Here is a 22921-nt window from a genome sequence, read left to right as displayed (position 1 = left end):
AGGAGCCTTTTGGAAGTGGACAGGAGAATAGAAGGGTACTTATGCTGCTTTGCCAAATATGCAGTGCAAAATGTAAAGTATGGGCCACAGGTGATGGTCAGTTGCTCCCCTGCCATTCTGCCAAGATACTAATTGGAGCCTGGCTTCTTTGAGGGAGAAACTGTATCCTATGGGAGGCTGCATGTTCCTCCAGGGAGGAACTAGCCATGGAACGATCCCCATGACCTCAGTCTTTGCCCTCAACCAGGTAGGCAATCTTTTGCAGATCACATTTGTCACTTGCCCAGCTGGAAGGCTGCTGTGTTCTCCCTTTGCCATGTGGTTGTCTTTGCTGTCCTTAATAAACTCATCTTTGATTTACTATAATTGGACACAAACATTCTGTGGTTAACAGGAGGCCAGCAGAGATAAGCTGGTCAATTCTGGGCTAATGACTCCCTGGAGGCGATGATCTTTTTTCTTCTCCTGATGTGTAAAGTTTCCAGGTAGGCCATTGCCAGTGATCCCCTCAGAGTAATGTCAGGTGGTGATGGAGGTCACTAGACACTGGGACTTGAGATCTGCTCCTTGGACTACCTTTCTCATTACTTTACAGGTCCTGAAGTGTGGTGTGGTGGCTCACTGCTTAAGACACTGGGCTTCAAGGTTCAAGACCCAAGCATTGCATGATGGGGTGAACTCCCATCCTCGCCTGAGCTCCTGCTAACCTAGCAATTCGAAAACATGTAAATGCGAGTAGATAAATAAGTACCACTTTGGAGGGAAGGTAACAGTGTTCCATGATGTCATGCTGGACCCATAAATGCAAAAATATCTTTGGACAGTGCTGGCTCAACAGTCTCAAAATGGAGATGAGCACTGCCCCCTAAAGGCAATGACTAACAGATTAAAATCTGCAGGAACTGCTTTACCTACCTGAAGGTACCATTACGTATGGAGAAATTAGAGCTTCCCTGATCAAAATTCTCAGTGTGCAGGCTTGCAATCTGAGTTGCCCAAAGCCACCCAGAATTCAGAAATGATGGGTGTAGCCCAGCAAGCCCTCAAAGCAAGCTGGAGAAGGAAAAAGCAAAGACTGCCTGGGGGGGGGCACAGGAGGAAGACTAAATGCAACCAGATGAAAGATGAAAGGGTGGAAAAATGATATTGTAGATTCAAAGGGATCAAGAGACATATGGGGGGGCAGAGATGATAGCCCAGCTGACCAAAGGCAACAGGGAAAGGAACAGATCAATAAAAGCAACAGGAAGAGAGAAGGTTCTGTGAACCCAGTAAAATTCACAACTCATAATTTGTTCTCAGGTTCATCTTAGCCCCCAGAAGAGATCCTCAAATCTGTTTTTACGCTCTAAGAAGCACAAAACATAAGTCCCTTATGAGTTCCTCCAAACTACTGCTTAATCATAGATGTCCATTTCATGTATAGAGGGCACCCATAATTGATGGGTTACAGAGATTCATGGAAATCATTATGATGGGTCAATTTTTGGTGAAATGGTTATGGTGGTAACTTCAAGAACTGATTGCTCTTGAGTGAACCGCAGACCCAGGAACAAGCTTTACTCTGATGATGCTTGGAGGGAGGGTCCTGGATCCAACTGTGGAGTTTCAAGAGCTCTTGAACTCTGGCCCTGCTGCCCAGTCACTATTTTTGTGGTGCCAGCTCTGTTCCATCCACAGTTGTACAGATTAATCCTGTGCCACATTTGTTCTTGGTCCTGAACTTTTTTGAGGGCTTCAGATATGGCCATTGGAGGTCATGGCACCAAGTCTCACGCATGCTAGTTGGTCCACATAGTCAGATAAGAAGAGCTTGGTATTCCTCAGCTGAAGGCCTTTCATCAGTAGTTATATCACATGGGTGGCAGGGGTATTGGGGTATGTGTCATTTTCAGCACAAGTTGTTGACTTTGTATTCTAATGTCTTGAACTGGCTACAACTCACAATAGTTCATTTAGTGATTATTCAAAATTACAACAGCACCAAAAAATAGACTTATGACCATTTTTCACACTTACAGCCATTACAGCATCCCCGTGGTTATGTGTTTAAAATTCAGATGCTTGGCAACTGACTCGTATTTATGACGATTGCAGTGTCCTGGGTTTTTGCGATCTTCTGACAAGCAAAGTCAATGGGGAAGCCAGATTTACTTAACAACTATGTTGCTAAGTTAACTGCAGTGATTCACTCAACAACTGCATCAAGGAAGGTTGCAAAATGGGGCAAAATTCACTTAACAACTCTTGCTTAGCAACAGAAATTTTGGGCTCAATTGTGGTTGTAAGCCAAGGACTACCTGTATTTTCTTATTTTAATATTGCTCTGTATTTGTATGTGCTTTTCAATTTTTCTGCATATGACCAGAAAACCTGTTAGGGGCTACACAGATATTATAGATAAATAAAAATCTATTCACCCTTCACTGAGATCCCAGTCTAGATAGGGAAGCCATTCCTGCTATTGACTGCAACTCTTTTTTAAAATCAAAACAGTCGTTGTGTTCATGAATAGAGCCCTGCCTGGCCCAGAAATTTAGGAACCCCAGATCTCCTTCCTCTAAGCATGGATGGGCTCCTCTATCTGCAGACCTTTCCAATCCCTGTTCTTCTACTGCCTCCCCGTTCTGGGCCTGGATTAATTCCCAGAGTAAGACCCTGCGGGAAGCAGCCCTCCAGATTGGGCTCATTCAGAGGAGCCATGCCGGAAGGGCCCTTCCTAGGCCAGAGAGTTCACCAGCATTCATCGGGGTGTCTACAATATTTTCTTTCTCCTGGAGAGCTTGATCTCGCCTCTCTTAGGCTCAGAGACTTATAAGCCCTGCAGGGTGCTCTTTGCTCAGTTTTTCACAGGGTCTGGTCAGCTCATTGGATTCCCTAGAGATGATTGTCCCCAAATTAGATACATCTCGGTTCCAGGGGTGTTTTGTGGAAAGGGAATATTGTCCTTGCAAAAAGGTCTGGAATGACCAAGAAGCAAAATCTGTTCTCCAGCGTCGTGGGGAAAGTATCTGAGAGTAAATTCCCATCTGCCTGTGCTTCCTCTTTCCAGATTTTGCCAGAAGAAGGAAGGGGGTTATGGCTAAGCCTTTGCTGAGTTACCTTGCAGGTGTCCAATTGCAATAGCTTACCTGGACACAACCTGCTGAAAGAGGAAAGGGTAAACACAGAGGAAATATAACTCCCAGTGAGGCTCACTGGTAGTGATGGTGTCTTATTCTTCCATCTGTGCCTGACACAGAATCCCACTGAGTTCTTGATGTGGAATAAATTACTACCAGTAAAGCACTTTTTAGTGTGGGAGGGAGAAACAAGGTGTTGGCCCTCCACAATATATATATATATATATCTAGATATAATCCCCCTCCCCTGAGATTTACAGCTCAGACACTCCACAGAGGGGCAGATGGTCTCTCTTCATGAGGGCAGGGATTAATTATTTTCTTCCAAGACAAACACAAAACTGCATTTAATTTTCCGAGGCAGAAATAATATGATTGAAATTGATTTTTTTGTATGTGTGCCAGACTCATAGATAACAGTGTTCAAATTTCTCCCAATAGTTGGTACACCAAACAATGGGGAGCTGATAACATGCAAGGGTACAACTCTGAGCAACTTTCCCATGCAGGGTCTCCTGGGCTTCACCTCACTGTGAAATGCAGGTAGTGTAGCAATTTGTCCATTTCAGGAGAAATACTACCCAGGTTAGTTTATTACTTGGTGAAGATGATGTGCTCCACCATTCCTGAGGTGGCACAAAAATAGACTAGCAATAAAAGTTGGCATCTCCATTGCCAATCTCTATTTTGTCTCTGTTGCCTCTTTCTGAATCTTGTCCTAACTTGAGATGCACCAATGGTTGGCTCTCTCCCTTTGCTTTGCTGCTGCCCCTCCTTCCTCATCCACTGGTCAGGATAGGGGGGAGGAAGGGGGAGGGGAAGGGGGACACTTTGGGACTCTGCCTGGGCTTCAATAGGCTGCTTGCCTGCCTCTCTGGCCACACACCCTAGAGTCCACCAGCTAGGTCCTGGAGAGCAGGAGAATTGCAGCAGACCAGCTGTGGGCACCCCAATCTCAGGCTTTAGGGGTGTGGGAAGAATGGATTGAAACCAGTAGATACCAGGGACTCTGGCAGTCAAGCAGCACCCCAGCAGCACCCTCCTGCTTGCTTTCTGAACCCGGCAACATGCAAAGGCAGAGCCTCTGCGTGGAAAAATGAAGCTATGTCTCCAGGATTGCAGAAGCAAAATGGCTCCAATATATTCCCTTTTCTTCCCCAGTGAATAGTGGAGCTCTATTGCCCTCTCCTCTGGGGAGTTAGGCCTAAAATAGGGTGGGGAAGGGGTTGAAAGGAACTCCAGAACCAAGGACTGGTGGAAAAAGAGAAGACCAATAGATAATGATTCTACACCTTGAATCTGTGCTGGGGTAAAATTGTTTTAACAGGTAAAGGAAATGTTACTTGTTTAGTAGTGCAGCTATAGTCCACCACTTTGAGATTTCCTGGTGGTCTCCTATTCAAATATTAATATAGCCTGACTCTGCTTAAGCTTCTTGAGATCATCCTGGTGAAGCAATGGTTAGGATATAGTATTGCAGGCATACTTTGCCGAGTGCCAGCAGTTTGATCCTAATGGGGCTCAAGGTTTGTTCCTGATGGGGCTCATGTCATTAAAATGAGGACCCAGATGGTTGTGGGCAACATGCTGACATTGTAAACTGCCCAGAGAGTGCTATAAAGCATTATGAAGCGGTAAGTGCTATTGCTATCACCCAAGTCAGCTAGGTACTATTGATTTTAAGAAATTTTAAAGGCAGCTTTTATGATCATCTCCCCTGTTGAAGTGTTCCAGAGAAATCAAAAGCTCACCCACTCTTTGTGCCATTTTGGAAGTCCCTAACCAAGATACAGATCCTGTTACAGGCCACCAACACAATTCTTCTGCCTGTCTTTTATAAAACAAATTATGAACCTACACTGACCTCTAGTGGATCTCTTTGAAGTGCAGTTCTTCACTTTGTATACAAGCGGGCCACTCAATCAATGTCCTCCATTTCAAGAGCGGTACCTATCTTATCAGAAATGTTGCATGCCCCCCCCCAATTAAAAAACAATCATTGCTGCAAAAGCTGATGCACACGAGGGAAGACTGTGGCCTTCTTTCTCCTTTACAAAGTATTGGTGTTTGGTTCTCCTTTCGTTTAAGAATAGAGAGAAGAGAAGGAACATTGCAAAGGAATGTGGGAAGTCTGGTCCCCAGCCAGCTTCCCACAGCTTGTATGTTCCTGTCCCGCTTAGTCTCACTTGGAGCAGTCAAATGTGCTATGTGTGAACAGAATAGATGCCCTATTGGCCAACAACTGGTTCATGGCTAGGGAGCATTGGGTTTGACTGAGAGCCAGGAGAAAGGGGAGCTCACTGGCCTTCACCATCCCCACATTCAGCACTTCGGAGCAGGCCTGGTCAGGAAACAGAAACTCCAATAACAAAGAATGTCAACCTCCTAGAAGAGTTTCTCCCTCCTGCCCTCTTGATGAAGACAGAGCAAGTTAAGTTTTGCCTGCAAAGCCCAGCTAGGTCCCAAAGTTCCACCCTCCCTCTTCCTGCCATCTCCTCACTAGGAGGTGTTTCCTTTATCAATGGGGGTGTATGGGGGGCACCAAAGCTACAAAGAAAGCCAACCATGGACATGCTCACAAATCAGGACCAGTTCATGGACTCAGAAAGAGGCAAAGAGATTGGCAATAGGGACACCAATTTTACGCAGGTCTATTTTTGTGCCAACTCAAGAATGGCAAAGGAGAGCACCTGGACTCAGTTGTGGAGAAAGGTCAAAAGAAAGAGAAGGCTAGCAGGGACTCTGGCTGAGCTCACATCCTAGGTCTCCTTGTGACTGCCAATGAAATCAGCCTGCCCCTTTAAGATTGCATCAAAAGCCTCAGCTCAAGTCTGGGGCTCAGGCTTAAGGAAGATGCAGATGCCTTCTGGCCCGGGAGGGGGTCTTTCAAGAGTGGCAGTATACAGAATGCTGGTGCCCACAGTTCACCCCCTCACCCCCTCCCGCCTTCTTCGGGCTGCTTCCCGCCCCTTTCGGCCTTCTCCTTTCATCGATCGAAGGAAAGACAGTCCGGCCGTCCTCAGCCCTGAACTCTGCTTTTGAATTGCAGAGGAGAAAATCTTCCTGCCCCCTGCCTCCCCCCCCCCACACACACACACGCCGCCGGCCTCTTTTGGTTGGCAGCTCTGTCCCCAGACCTAAGGCACGAAAAGCCCCCGTTTTTTCCTGCCCGCCGGCCGAGACCCCACGTCCCGCTCCCCTTATCAGAGAGCACGCTCCAGTCGCAAAAACGTCGCAGCTGCCGCCCACTTGGGATGGCCAAAATGATCAAGCTAAAACCCGACTTGGGAGGCGGCGCGGCAGTAGCCAAGCACGGTTTAGGCTAGTCGCTTCCTCGGACGCGCGCCCGGAGACGCTTCCGATTGAGCCTTCGGAGCAAGAAGCGGCATCTGCGCGGTCCGCAGCCTCTTGCTCCCGGGAGAGAGTAGAAGCACCTCCGCCGCGAGTGGTGCTACAACCGCCGTCTAGGCCGCCTTCACCCCCTGTCCCGCTCCCAGGAGCCGGAGGCCCTCAGAAAGGTGCGCTGGGCAGACCCGGGCTCACAGTTCGTTCGCTTCGTCGGGTCTGCAGAGAGAGAAGGGAAAGCAGGCGGAGATCAGGAAAGTCCCCGGGCCCGGGAGTCTTGGATAATTGGGCTAGGGGTACCCACCGTCGCTGCTGCTTCCCTCCGCAACGGAACCGCCGACCTGCAACGGCACTGTTGGGGGTTCAGCCTGGCCGCCCCGATGCCCTCCCTCTCGCCTTCCCCGCAAAAAGGGGCGAGCCTGGCGTCTCACCCGCTTTCCTGTGTCCCGGGAAAGGTCACAAGAACCTCCCTCGCGCCCCCTCCCTCCCCGCCGCTTACTGAAGAGTATAGCGAGCCCGATCAGGAAGGCCGCCACGGCGAAGATGAGCCCCCCGTAGCGGATGGTCTCGTAGACAAGAAGAAGCGCTCAGCACAAACAGGGGCTGAGCCTGCGGATAGGAGAGAAGCGGGGCGGTTACAGAATTTACCTCTGGTTGCGGCCGGGCAAGGACCCCGCACTAAACTGCACCCGAGGGGCTGCTCCTCCTGAATGCCCCGGTTGGTTACTTACCAAACAAGCTGTGAATAAAACGCGCGGAGAGGGGCGGCGGATCTGAGCGGCCAGGCTTAAGGAAGGTGGCAAAGGACGCGCTAGTCTCCGGACAGCGCGACTCGGAAAGCGGGGCGGGGTCCTTTTTAACTGGGTTTTTTTATTGTGTTGGAGTGTGTTCCCATATTTATTGATCTCTTACGTAAACATGTTTTATTGTGTTTTTCTCAAAGGGAAGCGATATAGAAATAAAATCAATATTTTGGGGAGGGAAAAGTCTTAGTTGTGCTCGGTCTCCTCTCAATTCCCTTATTCACAGTATAATTCCTCGGAGGTCGACCGTAGTCCGAGCAGCGCAAGCCCGTCTCCCCTTTCTCTGGAGCCCCTGCCAGGGCAGCAAAGAGGGCGGCCAATTCCCTGTACGGCCCCATCCGAGGGTCAGCCCCTTCGCCACTTCTTACCATAAGAAAATATGGCTTTCTCGGTCTCCGGCAAATTTTCTGGCGGGAACGGGAGGAGAGAAAAGAAACCAAATCAGAAGCCGGGCGGTGCGACCCAGTGCATTCGGCGCCTGAAACTTTCCGGCCGGCTGGCGGAGCAACTGCGAAACTGCCGGCTACGCTGCCAAGCCCACGAAGGAGCTCCAGCCGAGGAAAGGTGCGGCAGCCCTGGAGCGCTCGGGAGGCCCCACAGAGGCCCTCGGCCTGAAACCGGGCACCCGCGCCCCGTGCGTGCGGCAAGTACAAGAAAGGACCCACTTGCCCCATCGGTGGGGGAGAAAGGAGCCGGTCCCATAGCGCCACCCGGTGGTTTTGCCGGCGTCCCTCGGCGGTGCTCAGATCTCGCTGCGGAGAGGACTGGAGATTACCTGCGCGAGGCAATAAATAGAGGGCCCGCACCGGCCCAAAGCAAGAGCCCCTCCTGCGTCTGATGAGGACGCCTCTTCTGGGGTTTTTCCAGCACTCCAACGCCCCCGCCCTCCCCCCGCCCCTGGCTAGTGCCCCCAGTGAGCACAATCCGGTGCTGCCTTAACCTATGGAGCTCTTTATTCACCCTTCCACTTGGCCATCTAGGCCCTCCAAGTGGGCTGGATCAGCAGTTCGGAATTACTCTCTCCTCCGGCTTTCTGGCATTCAACCGTTTATGTTGGAGGAAGTGGGAAGGGGGGCTGGTGGTGGGGGTAATTCCTCTCCAGCTGTGAAGAGCCTGGACCACCTCCCCTTCTCCAGCCTGTCTGGAGACTGGCCAGCTCCAGCTTCATCACACACACATTGTAATAGGGAGCAGGGAGGACAAATATCTCCATAAACATTAACCTGCTGCCCGTAATGTTTATCCCAGTCACAACGCAAAGCCTGAGGGAGGCTCCCCTCCTTTGGAAGAGCTCAGTCTCCTTGAAAACAAGGCACAGGCCAAGGCCTGGATTACCCAAGGGTCTCCCGATTCTGCTCTGCTCCATCCTGCTGCCTGGGTGGCTGCCCGCCCCAGAATTGGCACTAGGGTTAAGGGAGAGGCTCAGCTGTGGAGGAGGCAAATAAGGGGTCCAGTTGGAGAAGCTGATCTCCATCCTGTCTCTTGCCTGCCACCACCCACTCCTGAATGAGCAGAGGGCTCAGTCCTGATCTTTGGACACAGGTCTTTCTGCCTGCATTGAGGCTGATCTTCATCTCACAGACTGGGAATGCGGAGGCTCGCCCTCTTTTGAGGAGCAGCTATCTAAGCTCCACGCAGCCATAGTGTCACATTGCAGCAGTGGAGGAAGAGGAAGTGAATGGAATGTCTGCATCCAGACTGGAAACAGTCCTGGTCTCCCTGTCAATGAAGCACTTGGGGTACCCCAGAGCCAAACAGCTGGAGTGGTCTCCCACCCCAAAGCCAAAGCGTCCTCTCTTTCTGGCCTGGAGAAGTAGAGTGATGCAGCCAGAGGGAAGGGCCAGCAGAGTCGGCCACTGCACTGTCCTTGGAGCCTCCCTCTTGGTTGGCCCTTTATTGGGGGAACCTTTCGAGTGAGCTCCTGGGCGAGGCTCCTATTCCAATGGAAGGATTTCTGACACTGGCTCATGGCTGTAAATGTTTGCTGTAGCAGTGCAGAAAGGCTTAAAACAATCAGCTGTAAACGTGGGGTGCAGGCACAGATACTGTGTTACTTGTGAACAGTCTTATCTTAGCAACCAAGTCATGTGGATTTCGAAGTTCTCCAACATGTTTATTTTTCCATCACTTGTGATCCCCTAAAACATCTGCAATAATCCACTTAAATCTTTCAGGTGCCAGCAAATGCTTTTTGCTGTCCGGCTGCTACTCTGTCATTACAGGGAAATTCCTAAAGGAGACTAAAGCAACGTGTACCCCAGAAAGCCCAGGAAGGATTTCTCCAAGGTCAACCAGAAACACCCTCTGATGGCTCTCAGGCCATCAAGCCGCTCAGCAGAACAACTTCCTTGGGGTCCTTTATTGGCTGCCCATCTGACATTCCAATGGTACAGATTCCACTCAGAGCCCACACTCCCAGGAAGGTGTATTCACCCCCCCCTTTTCCTTTTTGTCCACCACCTAGAGACAGGAAATCTCTACCCCTCCAATCCCTACCACACTTTGTGTTTTGTCCAGCTTTTGTGGGATTTTGCTCTCTGGTGATATCCCATCCAAAGGGGGCAGCCCCTCCCAAGGTCACACAACTAAATTGGCCAGACACAAATAGCTCTGCTTCCCACCTTCTGTGACTGCAAGTGGAGTGGTCTCCTACTTGTAAATATCACTATTTGTCCAGCCTTTTCTGATGATAGAAGAGAGAGAGAGAGAATGATAGATAGATAGATAGATAGATAGATAGATAGATAGATAGATAGTAGAGATGAGAGATGTTTGTGTGTGTGTGTGTGTGTGTGTGTGTGTGAGAGAGAGAGAGAGAGAGAGAGAGAGAGAGAGAGAGAGAGAGAGAGAGAGAGAGAGAGAGAGAGAGAGAGAGAGATGATATATAGAGAGAGATGATAGATAACCAGTCATTGTTACAGAAAAGGAGAGACTCCTCAGCTGCATTTCTCCTTTGCAAGCAGGAAAAGGGAGGGGGGCACTGCACTGTAAGTGCAGGAGACACAACTCCTTATTCAGGGAGCCCTCCTAAGGACCCCTCATGCAGTGCAGGAGGACACCGAGGCACTGAAATAGAAACAATATTTTATTTGATGCTTCTCTTGAGTTGAGACACAGCACAAACATGTGGGAGTCCTTTATCATAACCACACAGCAGCCTACACCAAGTGAATGCACAACCATGGCTTGAGTTTTGGAATTACAACATTTGTACACAGATGTTTTCAATGGTTGCTATCTACTGCACACTACAGAGATAACAGAGTCACGTGGCAACACAGAAGGTGTGGCAACCACAGTAAAGACAAGACTGGGGAAGGGGAGGAGAAAGGAAAGGGAAAGGGGGACGGGGAGGGGGAGGAAGGGAAGGGGTTGGCTCCTCTTCTGCTCTCCTCAACTGGTGGCATCTGACCAGGTGGCTGCAGAAGATGAAAAGTAACCAGGGAAGCCTTGGGGGGGGGGCTTTCTAGGGCTGAGAAATGGGGTATTAAGGTCAGGCCAACCCTACTTCCCACCCTCATCTGGAAGAGGTCTTTGCTCCTCTCTGGACTTCCAATGGAAACCATCTTGGAATTGAGTTTCTCATTCTTGTACTTGCAAGAACCCAAATCTTGCAGGATATTGTGTTGCAATCCACAGGGGTGAGAGCTTGGCAGAACTTATGTCCCTATCCAAATCAAGTCAATGGTAACAGGAATCACCCCACCCCATGAAAGCCTTGCAAAAGAGCTCACAAGACCTGCCCCCCCCCTCCCCGCAGATCTCTACCAGAGAAGAAAGCACACTGCCAGACTTCCCTCTTAGCCTCCTGGGGAGCCAAGTGAAGACTTCTGAGAAGAGCCCTCCCATTCCAACGCCTTTTCTGGCCCTGTGGCTGGCTGGCCTCAGAGACACTGGGCACGTTCACAGACCACTATGGCCTTGCTGACAAGTAGCTTCTGGAGGGACCCAGGCACCACCTGGGGAGGAGAAGGGCCAGAGGGCAACAGCAGCCTCCCCCCCAGGCTGCTGTTGCCAAGACTGAACACCACCAAATTCCTGGACTCCCTTTCCTCTCTCAGTCTGGTCCCTCCCCACAGGCCTTGTCCTCCCCTCCTCTTGTTTCAGCTGGGGAGGGGAGGGCAGCCACAACCTTTGTGCACACCAAGGCAGCAACAGCCAGGTCTTCTCCTGGGAGGGTCAGAATATCAAACTAGCATGGGAGAAGAGGGAGGGGCACAGAGGAGATAGTTGCACAAGGACAATATCAAGACCACAACCACGGTAATGACAGATGAACATTATGTAATCAGACAAGGATTTGGTGGGGAATAGTTAAGCGGAGGACTGATTTTCCAGGACACAGGTCAACATGGACACCAAAATGTCAAGATTCTCTTAGAGGACCAGGGGCCATCACTTCTATGTCCCTTTATCATCTGGTTTGCATTGGGATCCACTGGTCCAGTGTCAGCTCTCCTTTGCTGAAGAAGAAGAAGGGGAAGAAGACAGTGGCAAAACAGAAAGACCCTCTGCAGCACACAAAGGTACATCTGGCTTTAAACATTTAAAACAAAGGCTTGCCAATTGTAGCCATTCTTAAGAGAAAGCAAAGATCACTTTTCATGAAAATCTCGCAAAAAGTTCAGGCCCAGAAACAAGGCTTCTTTGTCTTTGTCCACTCAGGTTTCCACAGTCAGCTCTTCCTCTTCCTCTTCCCAGGACAGTCCCTGAATTTTCAGTTTAGCAAGTTTTGCTCCGTTTCTGCCATTCAACCCCTCCCCTCCCCAAATACTTTCTTCTCTGAAAACTCACCTGTACACCTTCGCTTCAGTTCTCTGCTTTCTGCGGTGCTGCTGGAAAAAAAAACACCTTTGATGCATGGCCCATACAGGAGGGCTGCTCTGGTGGGCCCAATCCCCCCTCCCAGTCACAGGAAAAGGGAAGCCCCCTCGAGAAGGCCAGACCGCCTTCTGTGCAAATGCAGCACTCTTTCCAGACTACATGACAACCCCAAGCTCATCTCCTGCTCCAGCAAGTGGCACTGAAGGCAGGGCACAAGCATGGTGGGGGTGGGGGGGGTGGGTTGGCAAGCAGAAGACTTAATAGACTCCACAAATCTTTGTCCCCTTTCAGGGCCAGAAAACCTTCTCCTGAATGGGGGCAGGGTGTGGCCAAGCCTTACCGTTTGAAGCAATCAGGTTCTCAGCCTGTGCCTCCTCATCACCAGGAGCCCTGCAGAGCAAGAGCAGACAGGATGTGTCACCACCTTCCCACTCCCCAGGGAGGCAACAGGGAGAAGGGCAGCCAGGAAGCAATGCCACCTCACCCACCTGGCCTTCGTGTTGAAGCTGCACCTGCATCGCCTGCCTGGGGAAAAAGACACGGCACAGTGAAGCAAGAGGAGATGGCTCTGGGTGGGGGACATTGGAGAAGCCTTCTCTGGCCATGGCTCTCCTGGCACCCTGGGAATGTCTCCCACCATGGCAGAGCAGACCAGATGCCGAGCTCAGTGAGGGAACTTGACAAAGCAGCTGCCTTGTGCACAAATCATTGGCCTTCCTCTTCCATTGGACAAGGGCAAGTCTGGCATGGGCACCTCCTGAGCAAAGCCAGTGGCACCTTCTGGCCTCACCCGCAAAGCCAACTTGGGCAGATCCAGCCCAGGGGATGTAGCTGTCAGCTGCTTCCTGTTTCCATCTTTCTTTTCATGTGTACAAAGGGGGTGCTGAAAACTTTATCCCCTGGGGTCCCCTTCTTGCCACAGCCTCACCTTGGCCAGGTGAGGCAGGCCATCACCCCTTTCCTGCACCATCACCCCTTTCCTGCACCAGTTTGTCACTGGGCAAACGGCATTCCTGCCCTTAATGAGTGCAGTTCACTTACTCAGAATGAGCAGGATGCCGAGCGTGAAGAAAACTACGGCAAAGGTCAGGCCACCAATCCGCAGGGTCTGGTAGTCTGGGAGAGGAATGAGGAAGACCAAAGGGAAGTGGGGTTGCAGTTCCAAAGGGGCAGCAATGCTCAGAAATATTGGACAGGCTCAAATAAAGGTATTTGTCTCACCATAGTTGAAGGGATCTTTTTCTTTCTCTTGCTCGGTCACTGGAAAGAGCAAACAAAACATCCACAATGTGGCAGTTCTGTGGGCAACCAAGGGGGGGGGAACAAGTCCTCCTCCTCTTCCTCCTCTGCACGTGCCTAGCGCAGCCAGAGAGGGCTGGATCCTGGACCTCAGCCTGCTGCTTTGACTTCGCAGCACATGCAAGGAAACCACCAAAATCTATTCCTTCCCACCAGTTGCCACAAGAGTAGCTTGAGGCACAGACTCTGGGGGGACATACCCCACCCAAGCTATACATACCCTCTGCCAAGATCACTGGAATCAGGAAAGAGCAGAGAAAAAGCAGGCTTCCTTCCATCATGGCTGTGCTGCAGGAGACAGAAAGAGAGCACATCAGATAGCCTGGGGACCTACTTCTCAGAGATCCAGGAGAGGAGACAAGTATAGTCAGGGTTCCTGGGCTCAGAATATCAGGTGGACTTTCCAAAACCTCCTCACAATCCAGGCTGCACTTTGCCTGTGGGGACTGTATTTCTAGACAGCATTCTAAATCTAGAATGGCAAATCTAGACAGCATTCTAAAAAGCAGAGACATCACCCTGCCAACAAAAGTGCGTATAGTCTAGGCCATGGTTTTCCCAGTTGCAATGTATGGCTGTGAAAGTTGGACCATAAGAAAGGCTGAGCGCAAAAGAATTGAGGCCTTTGAACTATGGTGCTGGAGAAGACTCCTGAGAGTCCCTTGGACTGCAAGGCGTTCAAACCAGTCAGTCCTAGAAGAGATCAACCCCGTCTGCTCTTTAGAAGGCCAGATCCTGAAGTTGAAACTCAAGTACTTTGGCCACCTAATGAGAAGGAAGGATTCACTGGATAAGAGCCTAATGCTGGGAAAGATTGAGGGCAATAGAAGAAGGGGACGACAGAGAATGAGATGGCTGGATGGAGTCACTGAAGCAGTAGGTGTGAATTTAAATGGACTCCAGAAGATGGTAGAGGACAGGAAGACCTGGAGAAACGTTGTCCATGGGGTCGCGATGGGTCGGACACGACTTCGCAGTTAACAACAACAACTTTATTTCGGATCACCTGCAGCTTGCAGAACTGTGATCTCCTGTCCGCGCAGCTCACTTCTGTGCTATCTTCTCTTGCTAAGAAACCAATCTGGCTGGATCATGACAAGATGGACTGGCTTGCAGCTCAGGCTGAGGGAAGTCTGTTGCTCAAGTTTTTTGGCAGAGAATCCCAGGTCCAGGGAGAGCACCCGGCTTTCTTCTCCTGCCGTTCCCGTGGGCCAGGGGCTCTCCCCACCAGCCACCATTCCTCCTGCAGAAGTCTCCTGGCTCAGCAAGGCAGGGACCCAAACCTCAGCCACCCCCACCCAAAGAGATTTCTATATACAGAGAGGCATCCTCCAGAAGACACTTCTCTCCAGACCCAGGTCATTTCTCAGCCCAGCAAGAAGCAGATTCTGCTTCTCCATCTGTCTGCCTGCCTGCCTCTGAATCCCCACCCAAAGTTCAGTCCACAGCTCAGCACAGCAGCCTCAGCAGCTGCAAGACAACCAAGGAAGGGGACGGCACAAGGGCTTTCCCAAAGTACACCACACACACACACACACACACACACACACACACACACTGGGGACTGCCTGAAAAGTCTGTGGCTGCTTCTATCCTTAGCCTCCAGCAAGTGTTCTTTGTGTAATGGGGCTAAGAGGCAGTAGCTCTGGGGCACATTTCATAGGTGGTGATGGGGAACCCAGCAACAATCTTTAATTGACTCAATTATTCATTTGACCCACCCTTCCTATAAAGGGAATATTTGCAGCTCGGGGTTGAAATGAAGGAGTTTGGCGCTCTCTGAGCTCAGTTGTTTTCTTGCAGTTGTTTCATCACCCAAACTAGATAACATCATCAGTACTAGTAAGTAATGGGATTTGCTCTCAGTTTATGTTCTAGTGGCTTGCTCTGTCAGTGTTGGTGGGAGTAAGAGATTCTTTGGTTGGACTGTTTATTGTTGGTTTATTTGATAGTTTCTTGATTGATGTATTGTTCGATTGTTGGTCTGGTGTTAATCTTGGAATTAATGTATGCTCATTTAGGTGCTGATTGCTGGTGGACAGGCTCTTCCAAAATGGCACAAAGGAGTGGGGGAACATTTGATTGTTCTGGAACATTTCATCAGGGGAAATGTTCATAAAAGTAGTCTTTAAAATTTCTTAAAAACAATAGTAACTGACTTTGGGTGATACCAACAGCAATAGCACTTGTATACTGCCCCACAGCAGTTTACAGCACTCTCTGTGTGGTTTACAATCAGCGTGTTGCCCCCAGCAGTCTGGATCCTCATTTTATAGACCTCAGAAGGATGGAAGGCTGAGTCAATCTTGAGCCCATCGGGATCGAACTCCAGGCTGTGGGCAGTTTGCCTGCAATGCTGCACGTCTAACCACAGAGCACCCAGGGTTCCATCCTTCCAGGATGCTGCTGTTTTTCTCCCAGAAACCTTGGACGAATCATAGCTGGAAGTCCACTGGGCAGTTTATGTTGGAAGCTAAAGAGGAAATGGGAAACTCTGCATTATGGCATAGTTTTCAACAGAAAACAGGGAATGCTTCCTTAAATACGTGTTTTTACAATTTTGTGTATCACTAAATACACTACTTTTTGGGAAAAAGTAGTGGGCTGTGTAAACATGACTGCCACAAAAGCTAAAATTTTCAGAGGATGTTCTTATTTATTTCTTATTTGTTTGTCAGATTAAGGTACCACTCAACTCACTTTCAGATTTTTTTTTATACATAATTAAATTTTGGAATTTGCTACCATGAGGTGTCATGCTGGATAACAGTTTCTCTGGCTTCAAAAAAGGGTTGACTGATTCATGACAGTCCTTGGATCAGCAACTATCAGCCTAGAGTGGCGTTCAACCCCAACAACTTTCAACTCCTGGCTGGGGAATTCCTGGAGTTGAAGTCCCTGCATCTTAAAACTGCCCAGGTTGAGAAAAACTGGCCTAGGCTATTTGCCTGGGGGCTGCGGAGCTTCCTGGGAATTCCGGTCGTAGATAGACTCCAAGGGCCGGATATCCAATCCGGGAGGGTACGGCTTCTCCAAATGGCTCCCAGCAAGTATGAACAGCTCAGCTGCAACAGAATATTTTGGGACCCTGGGATCCTTGAGGACCCCCAGAAGTGACCAGACCTTCATCAACATCTTCTTACAGGTAGTCCTCGCTTAACAACCCTAGTGGGATCACCCTAATGCTAAGCAAAGAGTTGGCTATGTGGGAAATCAATGACTGGGAATGTGCTCTCCGATGGAAAAAGGCAAGATGAGTCGGCTTCCTACCTTCTGCTTTTGCTTGCCTCCTACCCTGCTCCCACCTCCCTGGAGCACTGGGATGCTTGATTACTCTCTGGTACACATCAGAAGTTCCGCAAGGAGAGGAAAACAAAAACACAGGTTGCATACTGAATGTAATAGAAATCACGAGACTGAGGGATGCTGTGAAGGTCATAAATAGTTGTAAATTGGGTATAAATTTATTTTTTTCAGCACTATTGTACAGTTGCCAAATGCGTGGTCTGTAAACAAGGGCTACTTGTAATAAATAAACAGATTTTGACTAAACAAACAACATTAAAACAGTGTTCTGTGTCATGTCTTTACTGAACACCAAGTCTTTGCTGTAAAAGGTATGCGAAGCCCTAAAATACGGTAATCCACACTGTGTTATCGGGGTAAATTGAGCCAGCGATTCTACTCAATGGCAGTCAGGGCTCCTCCCCTATAAAAAGACCTATATTCCCACACACTGATTGCCACCATCAGAATTTATTCCTCAGAATAGAGGTAGGGAAGTGAACCATGTTATGCTCAAGACACATCTCTGCAGGTCCCAGGGAAAGGGCTGGCGATGCTCAAGAGTCTAGAAAGGGCAACAGAGTAAATTCTAAAACCTTAGGCCTTTATCAATTTATGGTCAGGGAAATAGTGTTCAAATTGAGAAAATCCTAACCCTTGATCATTTAAAGGTAAATTCAGGTGAAAGTCCTCCAAAATCTGCGTAGAAACGCAGTTTCTGAGGAAACTTGAACAAGAAAAAAAGATGAGCATATGAAGAGATAAATGTGATTTTATAAGTATTACAAAGACTTTGTGAAGAAGATTCAAGACTTGAATCTTGTTTTTCGAATGGAAGAAGCTGGAGGTGGGGAGGAAGAGAGATGGGTGCACTTGCAAGGAAATCTATTCATCTCGAAACAAAAACTCTTCCAGCAATGCTTAGTGGTTGTGTGACCTTTGCTCGCAGTAACAGAAGCTGGATGTCCAGATTACAGGAAGAGACACCAACTAAGATGCACCTGAAATCCAGGACCAGCTGAGGGACAGTGAGCCTTCTAGGATGTTCTGTCTAGACATGGTTAAGGGAAGATCTGGTAGCAACATTCCAATATCTGAAAAGCAGAAGATAGGCTGCTTTGTCTCTGGTGCAGCGGCAAACAAGACAGTCTCCAAGGGGGAAAACTGCAGAACGGAAAGCAGATTGTGGTCTTTCCTGGGGTCATCACAAAAGAAGAGCCAGGTTGGGAGTCTGACAGCAGCTTTTCCAAATAACAAATTTCTTTAAAAGGCACAAGCTTTTATCAGCTCCCAAGCACTTCATCAGATTCACAGAGTGGCCACATGGATATATGATGGGAGTTCTTCATTTATCAGTTTTTAGCACCACTCCAAGGTGAGATGTTGCAAGCCAAGTAGCCCAGCACACCCTGAGTTAAGAACCAGGCAGAAGGAAGACTGGAAGGAGAAGGGGTCTCTGCCTTGCCCCCAAGTCCTTGCTGCAGACCTTGCCTCCCTGCCCAGAAGGATATTGGAGCAGGTGCAAAAACACCATGCTGCACCATCATGGCGCTGCTCAGGTGCACCTCCTTTTCCCTGCCCTAGGCCAAAAGAAGGTGCAGCCCGGAGGCCTGGCAATCCCAAGCAGACTCCAGAACCCCCCAAGAGCCACAGGTTGCCCTCCGTGGCCAGTTCTTCCCAGCTCTCTTGAACCCCACATATAGCATTATGGCATTAGCCATATAAATGAAACGTCACATGGGTTCTCCTTGGCATACCAGAATTAATCATTAAGAATTCTCTCCTCTGCTGTATTACATGTTCCTTTTTCTTTATCTGTCCCCTAGAGTAGGCAGGTACAAAAACATCTATTTGCTACCTCACCAGCTAAAGAAATTGACAATTCATCTCAACAACAGGGCTGCAAATTATTTGTCAGGTCTCAAAGGATAAATGCCTTTTCTAAACATAGAGGCCCTGCTGAGCTGCCAGACCTCCCAAGTAACCCCAGTTGTCAGGAGGTGGGGCTGAGAGCTCCAGCACTGTCTGGGTAACTTATCCACCTTAGAAGGAATGGGAGGCATCTGCCAGCATGGCAGAGAATGAAAGCCAATGTAGCAGTCCCAGGATAATGTTGCAGGATCCAATCTGTCTCTGGGATCAAAGTTTTATTCTTTCAAGCTTTCATCCTCAGGGAACTCAGAAAAGCCACAAACAACCAGGCACTATATAAATACCCCACGCAGAGAACAGCCAAAAGCTGCAAGAGAGACGTTCCCTCAGGATGGGCTCCACCAGGAGTCCTAAAGCTCGGAAGACCAAACCTCTGGTCCCAGTGACTGATCCAGATTGGATCCTGCAAAGTTATTCTGGGATGTGTAGATTCGCCTTCATTCCAGAGTGTGTCTTTAGAGCCCTGGGGAGGGGCTCCAGCACAAGCCTGAAAGCTAACTCAGTTTGAATCCTGCAGAAGGATCCAAAACCAACCAAGAGAAGCATTTTCAGGGTCTTGTTCCAGAGGCTTCAAAGCTATGGGGTTTTTGGAGCAAGATCTGCAGGCCTTTCATGGGAGGGAACAGGAACTCCATTGCAGGAGTCCTAGCAAGAGGGAGAAGAACGCCTCCTTCTCAAGCAGTGGCTGTTTGGCCTCCATCCTACCCCACCAATGCCAGAAAGAAGAACAAGAGCAACTAATGGTTCTCACGGCCACATTGGCCCACATTTTTAGCCATTTCGGTCCTCAGTGAGAGCCAGTTTGGTCTAGTGGCTAAGGCACCAGACTGGAAAACATAAGACTGAGTTCTAGTCTGGCCTTAGTCATGAAAGCTGGCTAGGTGATTTTGGGCAAGTCTCAGTCCAACTCACTTCACAGCGTGGTTTTGGTGGAAAAAATAGGAGGAAGATATGTTGGATTTGTTCATCATCTTGAGTTATTTGTAAAAATATTTGTACAAATACAATCAAGATACAAATAAATAAATAAAATTCTCCTCCCATGTTATAGAAGTCAGGAAAACACCTTACATACTGATCATTCAGGCACCAAAATCCTCATCAGCAGTTTCTCTCCCCATTTTAACTGATCTGACACATGGATAGTGAGGCCACAAGGAAAGGCCTCATCCAGATAAATTTCTCCCCCTCACTATGCAAGGTGATTGTGGTCTAGAATACATTCTCACATTGAGAGGCAACCATTCTGTGTGCCATTGTGCCCACAGTAAAAAAAACAATAAAGATTATCTATCTATCTATCTATCTATCTATCTATCTATCTATCTATCTATCTATCTGCCAACCAGCTCAAGACCAAAGCAAAAAGCCATGTACTGTTTTGTTAACCATGATTGCATTGAGCAAGCCAGTGGACTGGGATCTTTGAACATACTGAACTGCAGGAGTTGAATAAGCTAAACTCAGTCATGTTTGGGAACTTGCCACAGTATTGTAACCCAGATAGATGCACCTGACTCCCTCTGGATCAGGACCATCACTGGGCCAAGAAGCAGAGTTAGACAGAGAAATCTCTGTTTAGGAAACTGACAGACCCAGAAAGGTGGCTTCCCAGCCTGTCCCTGACCAAACAGCCCTCTTAAGCCAATGCACAGAACCATCACAAAGCAGATTAAAAATCTATCATGCAGTTGGCATTAACTACTGCACACATGCAACTATTTCAAAACCAGGAGGATGATCAGAAAAGAGCTGCCCTCCCATTTGTCTGGCAGGCAGTGCTGCAGAGGTCAAGAAGGGTCCGACTCATACTGTGCTTTCAAGAATTGTGGCAGCTGGTGGGCTGCGGGGGTCCTCTGGACACAGGTAAAGAGGGCAGAGTGCCATTCATGTCTGAAGCAAGTGCATCTCTCATCAGTAAGAGCCTCTTGGAAGAAAGGAGGGTGTGAGAAATCTCACTGAGCTCCCCCACAGCCATTTCCATGGGTGAAGACCAAAGGAGTCTCAAGAGGAGGCCCAGCTCTCATCCATTCACTTCTTAACTGAGGCCAACTTCCTTCAGGCTGTGGTCTTGTAATGACAGCCCCCCCCCCAGATGTTTGCAAGGCCACCTGGTGGAAGTGAGAGAGTTCTGGCCGGGCAGAGCTGCACGACCTTGACAGTTTCTCCCCCAACCTCCAAGCGCCCTCTGGGCCCCCCTCGCAGGGCGGCGCCTGTCCTTCCTTTCATTCCAGAGCCCGACGAAACAACCCGCCCGTTTCTGGTTAGGCATCCAAGCGAATTGGCTGGTGGGCGCCTCGCGCCACGGCTGCTTCCCAACTGTTTGGAGGGGGGAGGGGACGGTGTTTATTTCCAAATATAGAAGAGAGAACAACGAAAAGCCCGACGCAGCCAGCCTTCTCCCCCCACCCGGCATTGCCAAAATTGCGCCTGCGCCACGATGGGAAGGGGGGGGCTGCCCGAGATGTTTTGCGCGTAACGGCGCCGGCCGATGTCAGTCCCGCCCCGCAAGGCCGGTAAACAAAGCGCGACCCGCCCGCCAAGCTGCCCGCCGGGGCTCGCAGCCCTTTTGGCCGAAAGGAAGCGAGGCGCGCCAGAGAGACCCGCCCGGGTCTCCGAGAGTCGTGGCGCGGGGGCCGCGGGCTGAGAGCAGGAGCCTCCCCAGGCCCGAGCAGCGCGACTCCAAGGGGCGGACGAGAGTCCGCCGCGGCGCCCCAGCTGTGGCGGGGAGGAGCGCGCGGTTCTCCGCCGGTCACGGCGCGGCAGACGGGCGGGGAGGGGCAGCCCCGCGCTCCATGGAGGGAGATGAGCGGTAACCAGGCAACCCCGCGCAAGAGTGCCGTGCCAGCCCGCGGTTGACACGGCAACCTGAAAGCCAATTGCGAGTCTGGGCGGGAGGCCGCGCCAGACAGACCCACGCGCGCCGCCTCCCCGCCGGCGGAGGTCGCGATCAGCAACCCAGAAGGGCGGGGTGCGGAAGAACAGCGTTTCCGCCCGACCAGTCCACCGCCCCTCGCCGCCCGGCTGTGCTCGACAAGCGGACTGCGGGTCGGCCTGCACGTGCTCAGAAGCCGCTTCTCCGTGGAGCCGCGATGGTTCTTGTCCCCGGACCCCTCCCCTTGCAGAGAGGATCTCCGGAGTCCGAAGCGCTCGGTCTCGGGAAACGGAGGGCCCCCGCCGCCCAGAGGGGCCGCCCGTCCGCCTCCCAGGGACGCAGGACTCCTCGAACACCCAGCCACGGAGCCCTCGACCAGCCGAGCATAAGAAGGGGAGAGGCCGTCGGTGCGGCCGTTTGGCTCCTCCCGTCCCGCCTCCTACCTTCCCCTCGGGCGTCCTTCCCGGGCAGGCGGCGTCCGCAGAGGGAAAACCCGCGCACCAGGTTGGGCGTCTCCTGCCTCCCGACTGTGGCGCGGCTCAAGCCCGCGTCTCCTCGCAGCTGGCAAGGGCTGGGCGTGCAAGGGGCTCGGGCATGGCCGCGCTCGGCCGGGAGTAAGGCAGGCGCTAGGCGAAAGTGGAGACCTAGGCGCGCGCCCGGAGGAAAGGCGGGCGGCTGCTGGCTGCGCTCGACGTGCCCGGGCGGGGTCGGGGTTCCTTCCCTCCCTACGCCTGTGATGTCAGCACGTGCGGCCGCACCGGGAGCCCTTTCGCCCAGGCCTTCTGAGCCGAGGCTCTCGAGCAAGCCCCGGTCTCCCAGCCGGGTTGGCGAAGGAGGGCCGGGCAGCCAAGATACAGCCCTCCGTGCCTCCTCTTCGCTGGGAACTGTTCCGGTGCGCGGGTCCCTGCCGTTGCGGATGGGGCCCTTCCTGGAGCGGGGAAGGGGAAGCAGCTTTCTACCTAGAGAGAAAACTGGATTTTTGAGTCCACCTGTTGCCAGCTGTGCTATCTGACAGCGGAGAGGCCCGAGAGGTCCCGTGCCTGGGCTGGGAAGCTTGCCTCCTCTGGCTTGGAATCTCCAGGAGTCATAAAAGGGAGCCCTTCAGCCCTGATCCAATTAGTGTTGGAAGTTAATTCATCTAGGTACCACTGAGCCAACCATGCAGGTCAACAAACTATAGCTTCCAGGTGGGTCAGAACCTATCCCAGTCACCTGGATGATCCCACTGCTGGGTTGTGCAAGAAAGGCAACTGGAACACAAATCTCGTGGTGGCCCTGCCCATGGCATCCACTATACTGAAGCCACTTCGTTTCTGCAGTCCCGCAGTCTTTTTTTTTTTCCACACAGAGGCTCTGCCTTTGCTTGTCAGGTCCCAAAAGCAAACGGGAGGGTGAACTGGGGTGCAGCTTGACTGCCTGGGTTCTTCTATCTGCTG

General features: G+C 50.6%; 1 protein-coding gene across 2 annotated transcripts; it reads right to left on the bottom strand.

Moving 5' to 3' along the window:
• Positions 1 to 10334: 10334 nt before the first annotated feature.
• On the bottom strand, positions 10335 to 22400 carry LOC120307260 (FXYD domain-containing ion transport regulator 6-like). Of its 2 annotated transcripts, none has more exons than XM_039341807.1 (8): positions 21929 to 22400; positions 13614 to 13681; positions 13316 to 13354; positions 13136 to 13210; positions 12583 to 12619; positions 12435 to 12484; positions 12065 to 12102; positions 10335 to 11733 (listed from the first exon to the last, which is right to left on the bottom strand). In XM_039341807.1, the coding sequence occupies exons 2-7, from the start codon at positions 13672 to 13674 to the stop codon at positions 12080 to 12082; spliced, it is 285 nt and encodes a 94-aa protein (XP_039197741.1). In that variant the 5' UTR covers positions 13675 to 13681; positions 21929 to 22400; the 3' UTR covers positions 10335 to 11733; positions 12065 to 12079. The 2 variants fall into 2 exon arrangements, with proteins under 2 accessions (XP_039197741.1, XP_039197740.1); XM_039341806.1 differs by having other exon boundaries at positions 12065 to 12105; positions 21929 to 22391.
• Positions 22401 to 22921: the final 521 nt, after the last annotated feature.

Source organism: Crotalus tigris, unplaced genomic scaffold (assembly GCF_016545835.1).
Source record: "Crotalus tigris isolate CLP2741 ecotype Arizona unplaced genomic scaffold, ASM1654583v1 scf7180000017771.5222438, whole genome shotgun sequence".
Classification (NCBI taxonomy): domain Eukaryota; kingdom Metazoa; phylum Chordata; class Lepidosauria; order Squamata; family Viperidae; genus Crotalus; species Crotalus tigris.
Note: the sequence above shows the minus strand (reverse complement) of the source record. Positions and strands in the feature narration are given on the sequence as shown.